Source organism: Muntiacus reevesi, chromosome 2, assembly GCF_963930625.1.
Source record: "Muntiacus reevesi chromosome 2, mMunRee1.1, whole genome shotgun sequence".
NCBI classification, from domain to species: Eukaryota; Metazoa; Chordata; class Mammalia; order Artiodactyla; family Cervidae; genus Muntiacus; species Muntiacus reevesi.
Window position 1 is genome coordinate 206,422,838 of NC_089250.1, and position 13,304 is coordinate 206,436,141.

General features: G+C 46.0%; 1 protein-coding gene across 4 annotated transcripts in view; it reads left to right on the forward strand.

Annotated features, from left to right (window-relative positions):
* The first annotated feature begins 12,750 nt into the window (after positions 1 to 12,750).
* RABGEF1 (RAB guanine nucleotide exchange factor 1) overlaps positions 12,751 to 13,304 on the forward strand; it is a 70,432-nt gene continuing 69,878 nt past the window's right edge. For all 4 annotated transcript variants that reach the window (XR_010661649.1, XM_065924768.1, XM_065924769.1 and 1 more), the window contains exon 1: positions 12,751 to 12,920. Coding sequence is in view for 3 of the 4 variants with exons in the window: in XM_065924768.1 (XP_065780840.1) it covers positions 12,777 to 12,920 (144 nt within the window). In the remaining variant the exon portion in view is untranslated. The remainder of the gene's footprint in view (positions 12,921 to 13,304) is intronic.

The following is a 13,304-nucleotide window of genomic DNA, read 5'->3' on the forward strand; positions in this document are numbered from 1 at the left end:
TTCTGCCAACCTCATTCACAATATCTTATCACACTTTGAAGTTTTTAATGTTTCTTGACTTCTTAAATTGTCTGTCTCTTACATTAGATGCTAAGATCCTAGAAGGCAGAGATGTGTCTTTTTGTGTCCATTTTTGTACCCCTGACACCTAGCAAAATGTCTGGCACATTGTAAGAACCTAGTAAAATATTTGGTAAATGAATAATCTTCCCAGAAGCCTCTAACATATCAGTTTCAGATGAAGAAACAGAGGCCAGCCTGGTCAAGTCATTTGCACGAGGCCCCTCAGCTAGTGCCATGGACCTAGTTTCAAGCCTTACCCTACAATCCTTCTTTCCGCGCCACTCCCCTAGCCCAGTCCCCTTCAACTGAAAATGAGTCCTGCTGCCAGATCAGTCCTTTGTTCAGCACTGTGTCTTAAGTCACTCTTCTGTTCAAAAGCCTTTGATTCTCTAATGCCTCACACATGACATCGGAACTACTCCGCCTCCACAGTGTGGCCTCAGCACCCCTGGTGAACTGTGCACTTCCGCCCTGGGTCCTTGCACTATTTTCTGCTGCTTCTAGATGCCCAGAAACCCAGTCCCTCTCCCGTCTCCCTGGGAAATCCCAGCTGCGTTATGGGCTCAGCTGTCTTAAGTCCCATTACTTGTGACTGCTCTAGTTACTGCTCCAGCCTCCAGAAAGCAATAAAATCAGCTTCAGCATAACATAATTTGTGTTTTTGTTTTTTCCTTATTTCCTGTCTTAGTCTTATGTTACCAGCATTGTAGGGAGGAGGTCACACACCCTTCCAGAGCCTATCAGAATGGGAGGCAAAGACATTTTTAAACTATAGCCCAGCTTGACTCCAATACTCACCCTTAGGTGAACATAAAGACTTTTAGTCCCAATGCCTGCCCACCTCTGGAGACTCCACCTTCATGATTGAGATTGTATTGGAAAAGGAAAAGGGACCATTGCACAAAACAGCTGCCTCAGGAAAGAAGAACCACTGCACAAGTGGCCCAGAGAAGCAGACGCTATGGTAGCTGCGTCCCTGTTGACATTCCTTCCTCCTCAAAGCCTGATTTCCCGTCTGAGCACATTTCCTTTGAGCTCTGTGAAGCAAAGTGTTTCTGTTCCATGGAACATCTCAGAGCACCTCTAAGAAAATGGCTATTATTTGTGAAATGTTAGATTTGATGGAATCAAATGGAACGCCTGTTGAACAAATGAAAGACATCTGGAGTAAAATTTAAAAAGAGGTAACTGGGTGAGGGACCAGGGGAAGATGTGTCACCTGTGAAGATCAGAGAGCTGCCTGGGGCCAGCAAAGCCATGGCTGCAGCCATCAGGTGAACCTGTGGGGCCAGGGAGAGGCCGGGGTCCTCAGTGTCTGAGGAAGAGCTTGGAGAGAGCAGCATCCATGAAGAGTCATAGGATTTCAAAATGAGAGGGAAAAAAATCTTAGTAATCACTAAGGCTCATAATCACTCTAGAAACATTTATCAAGAACTTCTCATGGTCCAAGCCCTGTGCCTGAGTGCACATGTCTAAACTCAAAATCACATCAGAGGTAGGTATTATTTCTACCTGCATTTTTACAGACACTGGGTCAGGAGGCAGTACTAGCTTTCCAGACCAGCTAGTAAGTGATGGAATCAGGATGCAAGTACAGGCAACCTGGCTCTAGAGCCTACACCCTTACCCATCACTCTACCTCTCAATAATCATCTTTTTACTAGAACAGAACCTTGTCATTAGCATTGAGTAGCAACTATTTAAATACACCTGTTGTACTTAGTCATTTGCTGGGTATAATTTGTGCCAAGAAGTGCTGCCTTGTAAATTTATGGTCTTGGTGAAAAGCAAGAAGAAGGTACATAAAACAATTATTTCAGGCTCTATCTAACAAAACCTATAGTATTACCTACCGCAGCTGGCTGGTAGATGATGGATAAATAATAGTCTAGGCAGGACTCCATTCAGTGTTGCCCCCAAATTTGTCTTCCTAGGGACCTCCAGATCCTGGGGCTGTCTGGGCTTTTCTCTGGCAAGATATGTATTTTTGTCATTGAGGTCCCTTGCCTGCTTGTTTATCACTATCCTACAGTCTTCTGTGGGGAACTTAGGTCTTTGCATAAAGTTAAGCTCTCCTTTTGTTCTTCTGAATTGGGCAAAAGAGATAATTTGTATTTATTTTGGGTTTAAGTCCTAATAAAGCACACTATTTGAGGGGTTTTTGCAGGGAGGAGTTCTGATTAGATATAAATGACTTTGATTCTCCCTTTGGAGTTTGCTGATTATTACTGGACATCCAAAATTAAATAATTTTTCGCAATAAAACCACTATTTTTTTATGTCCTGTAGAAATGGCTTTATGGCCTTTCCCTGAGATAGAAAGCTCTAAATGCCCTCTGTTGGTCAAACATGGAATAACTGCTGAATGTACAGAAAAGTTTTTAAGTTGAAATATGGAAATATATCATAGATGTGTGTAAAAGTTTCCCCACAAAGATGTCCACTGCAATGAAGTTTATAGAAACAAAAAACTGGAAAAGAAAACTAATGAAAGTCAGGTTTAGTTAAATGATTTATGGTACATCCACATAACTATTCAGCTAATATGATACTGTAAAAAATTTTCATAACAAGGAAAAATGTTCATGTTACATTAAGTGAAAATTTGAAATCACAAAGCTGTTTAGTATGCTCCCATTTCTATTATTTAAAGGATGGATAGAAAACTAAATGGAGTCACTAAATTGAAAGACAACAGAAAGGACATATGCCAAGATATTAACAGATATCTCTTTGTGGTGGGGTTGTGGGTATTTTTATTATCTCTGCTTAACCCTGTTTTCTAAATGCTACAATCAGCATGAATTACTTTCAGTAAAGAAGTGAAAAACAATGAGAGCTTTTTAAAAGAAATAAGAGATCGAATGCCCTAATCTTAGAAAATCTGGGGTCTAGAGTAGTGCTTTGACTTACCCAAGACGAGCCATCTAGTTAGATTTAACAGGGACTTTCAATTCATTTATTTTCTGATGTCTCATTATTTAGCCAATTCTTTTGATGAAAAACCAGTAATATTGATAATCAAGTCTTGGCTATCGGTTGTTCTTCACAAAGGAGTAGCTGAGACTTGAATTAGAAATGAAAATGTGGTATTTCCATACACAACAAGCAGCTCTCTTGTTGCAGTCTATTGAAAGTCAGCCCTTGACACAAGGGTTTATAAAAAAGAAGAAAAATTTTTTAAAAGACATGAAGCTGGGTATTAACTATTAGGGCATTTAGATGGAGCACATTTGAAAAGATCACAACGCACTTAGATCTATTTCTCTTGTGTGGGGATTCACTTCAGTTCAGTCTCTCACTTGTGTCCCACTCTTAGGACCCCATGGACTGCAACACGCCAGGCCTCCCTGTCCATCACCAACTCCTGGAGTTTACTCAAACTCATGTCCATTACATCAGTGATGCCTTCCAACCATCTCATCCTCTGTCGTTCCCTTTTCTTCTGCCTTCAATCCTTCCCAGCATCAGGGTCTTTTCAAATGAGTCAGCTCTTCACATTAGGTGGCCAAAGTACTGGAGTTTCAAAGTCAGCATCAGTCCTTCCACTGAATGCTCAGGACTGATCAACTTTAAGATGGACTGGTTGGATCTTCTTGCAGTCCAAGGGACTCTCAAGGGTCTTCTCCAACCCCGCAGTTCAAAAGCATCAATTCTTTGGTACTCAGCTTTCTTTATAGTCCAACTCTCACTTCTGTACATGACCACTGGAAAAACCATAACCTTGACTAGATGGACCTTTGTTGGCAAAGCAATGTCTCTGCTTTTTAATATTTTGGTCACAACTTTTCTTCCAAGGAGCAAGCATCTTTTAATTTCATGGCTGCACTCACCATCTGCAGTGATTTTGGAGCCCCCCAAAATTAAGTCTGTCACTGTTTCCACTGTTTCCCCATCTATTTGCCATGAAGTGATGGGTCCAGATGCCATGATCTTAGCTTTCTGAATGTTGAGTTTTGAGCCAACTTTTTCACTCTCCTCTTTCACTTTCATCAAGAGGCTCTTTGGTTCTTCTTCGCTTTCTGCCTGGTGTCATCTGCGTATCTGAGGTTATTGATATTACTCCCGGCAATCTTGATTCCTGCTTCTGCTTCTTCCAAACCAGCATTTCTCATGATGTACTCTGCATATAAGTTAAATAAGCAGGGTGACAATATACAGCCTTGATGTACTCCTTTCCCTATTTGAAACCAGTCTGTTGTTTCATGTCTAGTTCTGTTGCTTCCTGACCTGTGTATTTCTCAGGAGGCAGGTGAGGTAGTCTGATATTCCCATCTCTTGAAGAATTTTCCAGAGTTTGTTGTGATCCACACAGTCAAAGGCTTTGGCATAGTCAATAAAGCAGAGGCAGATGTTTTTCTGGAACTCTTGCTTTTTTGATGATCCAATGGATGTTGGCAATTTGATTTCTGGTTCCTCTGCCTTTTCTATATCATTCCAATTTTAGTATACGTGCTGCCGAAGCGAGCACCCTCTGCCTTTTCTAAATCCAGCTTGAACATCTGGAAGTTCACAGTTCATGTACTATTAAAGCCTCACTTGGAGAATTTTGAACATTACTTTATTAGCGTGTGAGATGAGTGCAATTGTGCTGTAGTTTGAGCATTCTTTGGCATTGCCTTTCTTAGGGATTGGAATGAAAACTGACTTTTTCCAGTCCTGTGGCCACTGCTGAGTTTTCCAAATTTGCTGGCATATTGAGTGCAGCACTTTCACAGCATCATCTTTTAGGATTTGAAATAGGTCAACTGGAATTCCATCACCTCCACTAGCTTTGTTTGTAGTGATGCTTCCTAAGGCCCACTTGACTGCATTCCAGGATGTCTGCCTCTAGATGAGTGATCACACCATCGTGGTTATCTGGGTCGTGAAGATCTGTTTTGTATAGTTCATCTGTGTTTTGTTGCCACCTCTTCTGAGTATCTTCTGCTTCTGTTAGGTCCATACCGTTTCTGTCCTTTATTGTGCCCATCTGTGCATGAACTGTTCCCTTGGCATCTCTAATTTTCTTGAAGAGATCTCTGGTCTTTCCCATTCTATTGTTTTCCTCTATTTCTTTGCATTGATCACCGAGGAAGGCTTTCTTATCTCTCTTTGCTATACTTTGGAACACTGCATTTAAATGGGTATATCTTTCCTTTTCTCCTTTGCCTTTCACTTCTCTTCTTTTCACAGCTATTTGTAAGGCCTCCTCAGACAGCCCTTTTGCTTTTTGCATTTCTTTTTCTTGGGGATGATCTTGATCCCTGTCTCCTGTACCGTGTCATGAACCTCCATTCATAGTTCTTCAGGCATTCTATCAAATCTAATCCCTTGAATCTGTTTGTCATTTCCACTGATTAATCATAAGGAATTTGATTCAGGTCATACCTGAATGGTCTAGTGGTTTTCCCTACTTTCTTCAATTTAAGCCTGAATTTGGCAATAAGGAGTTCATGCAGTAGATATAATGGTCATCTGAGTTAAATTCACCCATTCCAGTCCATTTTAGTTCGCTGATTCCTAAAATGTTGACATTCACTCTTGCCATCTCCTGCTTGACCACTTCCAATTTGCCTTGATTCATGGACTTAACATTCCAGGTTCCTATGCAATATTGCTCTTTACTGCATTGGACTTTGCTTCCATCACCAGTCACATCCACAGCTGCGTGTTGTTTTTGCTTTGGCTCTGTCTCTTCATTCTTTCTGGAGTTATTTCTCCACTGATCTCCAGTAGCATATTACTCACTCCAGTATTCCTGCCTGGAAAATCCCATGGACAGAGAAGCCTGGCAGGTTACAGTCCATGGGGTCACAAAGAGTTGGACACAACTGAGTGACTTCACTTCACTTCACTTCACCGACCTGGGGAGTTCATCTTTCAGTGTCCTATCTTTTGGCCTTTTTATACTGTTCATGAGGTTCCCAAGGCAAGAATACTGAAGTGGTTTGCTGGTTCCTTCCCCAGGGGACCTTGTTTTGTCCTGGACAGCTGCAGGCTGTGCCGTGTAAGTCACCAGGCGTCCTGGGTGCAGAGCTGGAGAAATAACCACAGATGCTTCTGTGAACCTACTAGGCCCTCTATGAAACAGACGTGGTCACAGATCCATTTGTCACCAGGACTCCGTAATGGTTGTGGCATGCAGGATCTTTAGTGGGACCTACTTTCCTGACCAGGGATTGAACCTAGGCCCCCTGCATTGGGAAAGTTCTCGATTGCTTTCTCCCAAGACAGTAGGCATGGGAGGGGCGGCTGCATGGTGCTGGAGCAGCTGTGAGGAGATACCCCACATCCAAGGGCAGAGAAGCCCCAGCAAGATGGTAGGAGGGGTGAATTCATGTTTAGATTCAAACCCCATTCCTGCCAGAGATGCTCAGAGGGCTCAAACAAACCTTGTGTGCACCAGGACCCAGAAACCCCACAGAGACTGAGACAGAACTGTGTCTGAGCATCTCCTGTGGAGGTACAGGTCAGCAGTGGACTGTCGCAGGAGCAGGGGCCCTAGGTGCAGCAGACTTGGGTATGGCATAAGCCCTCTTGGAGGAGGTCGCCTTTAACCCCACCATAGAGTCACCAGAACTTACACAGGACTGGGGAAACAGACTCTTGGGGGGCACAAACAGAACCATGCGCACACCAGGACCCAGGAGAAAGGAGCAGTGACCCCACAAGAGACTGACCCAGACTTGCCCGTGAGAGTCCGGGAGTCTCTGGTGGAGGCGTGGATCGGTGGTGGCCTGCTGCAGCATTGGGGGTGCTGAGAATAGCAGTACATGCATGGGATCTTTTGAAGGAGGTTGCCATTATCTTCATCACCTCCACCGTAGTTTGAAGTTGAAATGAAGTCACTCAGTTGTGTCCGACTCTTTGTAACTGCATGGACTGTAGCCTACTAGGCTCCTCAGTCCAAGGAATTTTCCAGGCAAGATTGCTAGAGTGGGCTGCCATTTCCTTCTCCAGGGGATCTTCCCGACCCAGGGATTGAACCCTGGTCTCCCACATTGCAGGCAGACGCTTTACCATCTGAGCCACTAAGGAAGCCCTCTGCCATAGTTTGGCCCCATGTAAATAGCAGGGAGGGAACACAGCTCTACCCATCAACAGAAAATTGGATTAAAGATTTACTGAGCATGGCCCCGCCCATCAGAACAAGACCCAGTTTCCCCCTCAGTCAGTCTCTCCCATCAGGAAGCTTCCATAAGCCTCTTATCCTTCTCCATCAGAGACCAGACAGACTGAAAACCACAATCACAGAAAACTAACCAATCGGATCACATGGACCACAGCCTTGTCTAACTCAGTGAAACTATGAGCCATGGTGTATAGGGCCACCCAAGTTGGATGGGTCATGGTGGAGAGTTCTGACAAAATGTGGTCCACTGGAGAAGTGTTGGGGTTGGTAAACTACAACCATTGAGCCAAATCTGACCACACCATTTATGTCTTATGACATAATTTACTACATATCCTATGACATCACTTGCATCTTGTCTATAGTGGCTTTTCCTCAACAGCAATGGAGCTAAATACAGACAAACTCTATGGCCTGCTAAATTGAAAATATTTACTCTCTGGCCCTTTACAGAAGTTTTCAGACCCCCTACTCTTATAGCTTATTTTAATCCTATATTGCCTCAGTATATTTTAATGTTTCACCAAAGGACTCTTAGCTGACAGTTCCAAACAAATGTCAGAACAAATATCAGTGCTAGAAAGCCCCCCAATGGCAAACTGATTTTTTTCCGATAATCTTTTACTGCCTCAGAGAAGCATGCCACTCCTATCCTCAAGTCTAGGGCAGTTTCTAAGTGGGCGGGGGTCCCTGCGGGGGAGAAAGGTTGTGGAATGGTGGAGCCATCCCAAGAGGTAGGGACACTAGCAGACAAAGTGCATTTTATCAGGGTGCAGGGGATTATATTTTCTGATAAATTTTTTCCACTTGATGGAATCATATTGGATAAAAGATTTTTAAACTGTGAAGTGCTTAAAACTGAACTGATAGACTAGTGAAAATGCCAGTCAAGAGGATGGGAGGGAGAACTGGGGATGTGGCTCCAAGTAACTCACCCAGCCACCAGTGAGATTTGACTGTATCGCTTCCAGAGGTGATTGGAACAAGAGTTCACTTAGAGACATAAGGGGCAAGAGAGTGATCGGCAGCAGTTGGTAGGACAGCTACCAACTCAAACCAAATTGTGTGCATGCTATGTCGCTTCAGTCGTGTCCGACTTTACGACCCCATGGACTGTAATCCACCAGGCTCTTCTGTCCATGGGATTCTCCAGTAGGGAATACTGGAGTGGGTTGCTATGTCATCCTCCAGGGGACCTTCCTGACCCAGGGATTGAACCTTATGCATCTCTTATGTCTTCTGCATTGACAGGCAGGTTCTTTACCACTAGCACCACCTGGGAAGCCCTCAAACCAAATTAATAAAACACTATTTTCAGCCGCTGGTGGTCCAGCGGCTAAGACTCTGCACTCCTAATGCAGAGGGTCTGGGCTCAATCCCTGGTCGGGGGACTAGATCCCACATGCTTGCAACTAAGACCTGGCACAGCCAAATAAATAAATAATTTAAAAAAGAATAATAAAAGACTATTTTCATAGGATTCTGGATGTGATTGTTATCATTATTTTAATTTTTACTTTTTGTCTGCACCATGTGGCATGTGGGATCTTAGTTCCCCAGCCAGGGATTGAACTGGCACCCTCTCCAGTGGAAGTTTTAACTGCTGGACTGCCGCCAAGTCCCAAGTTTGTTTGTTTCTTTGTTTTTCATTAACTTTTATTGGTGTATAGCTGATTTACAGTGTTGTGTTAGTCTCTACTGTTGGATGTGAGTTATTTTTGCATCTGTATTTTATGTTGTTTTTTTATAATTAATTCATGGAAATATAAAACATTCATAAAAACTGACATACAAAGAGCTTGGAATGAGAACACGTTGGGGCCCATGTCATCTTGCACACTGAAAATATGGTTACCAGTTACCATGGTTACCAACATGCACTTCAAACCAAAGAGCCCCCCCACTGAATGTTCTGCCCTGGATAATACCCCTAGGACCTTTCACAACTTGAGGGGAGCCCCTTCTCACCAACCCAGCATGATGCCATCCTGAAATTCCCTATCTCTATGATATCAATAACAATCCATGCCTTTATATACTAATAATACCAATAAAAAATGGAGAAAAAAAATCCATGGAGAGAAGTAATTATTTGAACATGATTACAGGCCAAATTTCTTTAAAGTATTCATCTGTTGAGTTCCTACTCTATGTCAGGCATTGTTCTGAACCACAGAGGCTGATTACAGAAATGAATAAGACAGCAAAATGGATGCCCTCACCCTAGTTCTGAAAATCCAGGAAGGTAAAGACCAAGAGGGGACCTCTGCTGCACCACAGCAAAAAAAGAAAAGTTTTAACACTTCCACATCTGAGATGGTCTGCTGAAAGAGCAAGAAGCAGGCCTCCAACTCAGGGTCCGCTTTCCCCCTCCAAATCTCAACTGCAGGGATCTGCTTGGTGAAACTTAAGCCACCTGTAGAACCCAGGATTCAAGATACTATGGAAAAGTAGCTTTTAGATTTCAAGGTTCTGGCATTCAGTGAGGCACACTTGTGGGGGTTGGATGGGATTCAGAAAAGAAATGAGAGAGCCAATCTGAACATCAGCCACATGTATCAAGTGAACAGTGGGTAAGGCTAGGAACAGCAGTGGTTAATGAATGGGAGTGCCTCAGAGGCTGAGGGAGAGCTGAGCTGAGTTCTGAGCAAGTGCGTCCTTAGCCAAGCTTTTGTGCCTTGGGACTTGGGAAGCTGCTGGCAAACAGCCTCCTCCTCATAGCTGGGAGAGAAAGGAAAGGCCAGTCCTTCAACTGGAAGGAAAAGAAGATAGATGCTTTTGTTCCCATTTTTATTTCCTTTATTGTTCTTATTCGCTGAATTAGAATTGGGAGAGAAAATTCAGTAGTTGGATCAGTACTTTGGAAATCTGTTGCCATTCAGAAGGTCTTTTCTTCAATGAGGCATGGATGATAGAATCCAATTGACAAATTGCAGGGTCTCATGCCTGTAGGACTATCTATTTGAGTGACTCCTGGAGGAAAAATAATCCCAGCACTATAAGTGCCTGTGTTCTGAAAGCAGAACCCACCCCTGCACGCCATGCCCCCTCCAAGGCTCATTGACCCTTTCCTCTAGACCTCATGCGGACTGGCCTGGAAATCATTTCACTGCAGGCTGGGGGTAGCTGATGCCAGCGAAGTGCCCTGCTTTCCCAGAAAACCTGCTCCAACCCCTGCCTACTTGCTCATCAAGTCCTCATTCCAGGCAGCTGATCTTGGATGTCCCCCCACCGTGTAAACAGAACCAACTGGGAAACTATATTCTGGAAGGAAATATATTCCTCAACTGAAAAGGAAGATGAAAATTCAAACACATTCAGTAATGTAACCATGGTGGCACATGGATTTTCCTATATCCCGAGCCTCTGGGGCTCCCTTCCTATTCTTCTTATACAGCCTTGCTTTAAGGTATAGGAATAAATGTCACCCTGATAGCCCTTAACTCTCTGGTTTTCTCCATGGATTCCTAGGGGAGGAGAGGCCATCTGGCAGAGGGGATAAATGAAGCAAGCTGGTCCAGGTAACTCCATGTTGCGTTACCTACTGAACCAACCCAGGATCTACTCAGACTTCTTGTTACATAAGATAATAAGCTTCTCCTATTATTTAAGCTAGCGATCCCCAACCTCTGGGATCTAATGTCTGATGATCTGAGGTGAAGCTGATGCAGTAATAATAGAAATAAAGTGCACAATAAATGTAATGTGCTTGAATCATCCAGAAACCATGCCATTCATGGAAAAATTGTCTTCCACAAAACTGGTCCCTGGTGCAAAAAAGGACCACTGATTTAAGCAACCTTTGGTTGCAATTTCTCTTACAGCTGGAACTTCCTAAGGATGGAAAGAGGAAATTTTGTTATAGATATTGTTCAGAAGGGCTGGAGCAGGTAGTGAGAGCTAAGAGATGGCCTCAAGCGGCCTTCATCAAGGCCATGCTACTCAAAATATGGTTCAGGGACTTGCAACATCAGAATTACCTGGGCGTTTATTAGGAATGCAAATTAAAGGGCTTCACCCCACATGCACCAAATCAGTCTCTGGAGGCAAGGCTGGGAATCTGTATTTTACCCCTCCAATAATTCTGATGCAGGGCTTCCCTGGTGGCTCAGATGATAAAGAATCTGCGTGCAATGCGGGAGACCCGCGTTCCACCCCAGGAAGGGGAAGATCCCGTGAAGAAAGGAATGGCAACCCACTCCACTATTTTTGCCTGGAGAATCCTACCAAGAGAGAAGTCTGGCAGGCTACAATCCATGGAGTCACAAAGAATTGGACACGACTGAGCAACGGGGCTGGGAATCTGTTTTTTAAGAAATTCTCCCTCCAGTAATTTTGATGCAACCATATTTAGAGAAAACACTGACCTAGGAGACTGCTTCAACTGGGAATGTGATCAGTCCAACAGAAGAAGTGTTGGGCCTCTTGCTCAAGGCTGACCTCCCTGAAGCAGTTCTAATCCTCTAGGCCTCAGTTTCCTTTTCTGACACAACAATGTGAGATTCAAATGAAGAGCCGGATGTAAAAATGGTTTGAAAGAGCTAAAATCTTGATTCCCCTGGGAGAGTCCCTGAGCTGACTCGTCATACCAGGGACACGGCATCCAAGGCTGCAGACAGACGTTTTGGCCCAGGCTGGACTCCACCTCGGCAGCCTGTGAGCTTATTTGGACAGGGCGTGTCTCCAGGTGTCCAGAGGAAGACCTGACGCGTAGAGGGTGGAGAGTTACAGCCATTCTTTTTTTTTTTTTTTTCCAGTCATTCTTAATTGAACTCAATTGCCCCTGTTTTGAATTTTCTTTTTCGGATTGCTGCTTGAGTCAGCCGGGAAAGGCTGGAAACCCAGGTTCTGTCTCTGCGGTTAGAACCGGGCCAGCCCTTGTCGCAGTGCTGTCTTTCCTCTCCTACAACCTCAGTGACCTCAGCCGTCCTCCCTCAGGAAAGGATGCTCAGGTTCTCCATTGAGGTGACCCGGTCCTCCCGGATTCGGATTGCCCCGGCTTTCGACGCCCAAGGATGCACAGGACCCGTTGCCCTGGAAACGTACGAACGATTAAGTCGTAAGCCCTCTCTCTCCTCAAGTTTCTAGGTGTCGGCTGAGATGCGGAGCCACCCTCCACGCCAACAAGAAGGCCCGGCTTAGAGGTGGTGGTCGCGCGCGCGCCCGTTGCGCCGAGAGTGTTAGCGGGAGGAGAGGGCGAGCCCGCTGACCAGACGGCCAATCAGAGCAGGGCAGGCCAGCGGTCTGGCACCTGATGGCTACTCAGGCGCGGGCTGAAAGCTCTGTCTGCCCTGAGATTGGTCGAGCTTCCTGCCAATCGGGGGCGGAAGCTAGCGGGGTTCGGCCAATAGCGTGAGGCAGCTGGGTCAGGCCAGTGGCCCTGTGGTCCCCACAGTGGTCGGCGAGCCAGTCGGCGAGCCGGTCGGCGCTGAGGGAGTGGCCGCCCTCCAGCCTGTGCGCGCTGCGCTCTCGGCCCCTCCGGCCCCGCCTGTCGGCCGCGCCGCGTCATGCCAGGAGCTGCTGGGTGCTAGTGCCCGGGCCGCCGCCCTCCCGCCCGCCCGCCCGCCCGAAGCCGCGCCCACTGCCCAGAGCCAGAGGGATGGTGGTAGTCACGGGGCGGGAGCCAGACAGCCGTCGCCCGGACGGTGCCATGTCCAGCTCCGACGCCGAAGACGACTTTCTGGAGCCGGCCACCCCGACGGCCACGCAGGCGGGGCACGCACTGCCTCTGCTGCCGCAGGAGGTACCTGGACCCGGGGAGGTGTTGGGGTTGGGGTTGCGGGAAGGGGTGCAGAATGAGGAGCCAGTGTCCGGCAGAGCTGACCTTGGGATGTGAGCGGCGCGGAGGTGGAGGGTGGGGGTCGGGCCGAGGGCGGCACCAGCCCTCTCTGCTCCCCTACCCACCGCTCCCACCTCCCACCGATCCCCCTTACCCCTTGTCAAAAGCACCAGGTGTGTCTTCCCCATCCCTGGAGGCACCTGGCCCGCCCATCCCCCTCCTTCCAGGATTCACTGCCTCCTGGGTTGGTACTCCCATCCCTTTGTCCCACCCTTATCTACTGGAGGAGGGCGGGTAGGCCATGGGAAGGGGCCTTTGGAGCCCCAAGAGATGGTAGTGTTTTCTAGA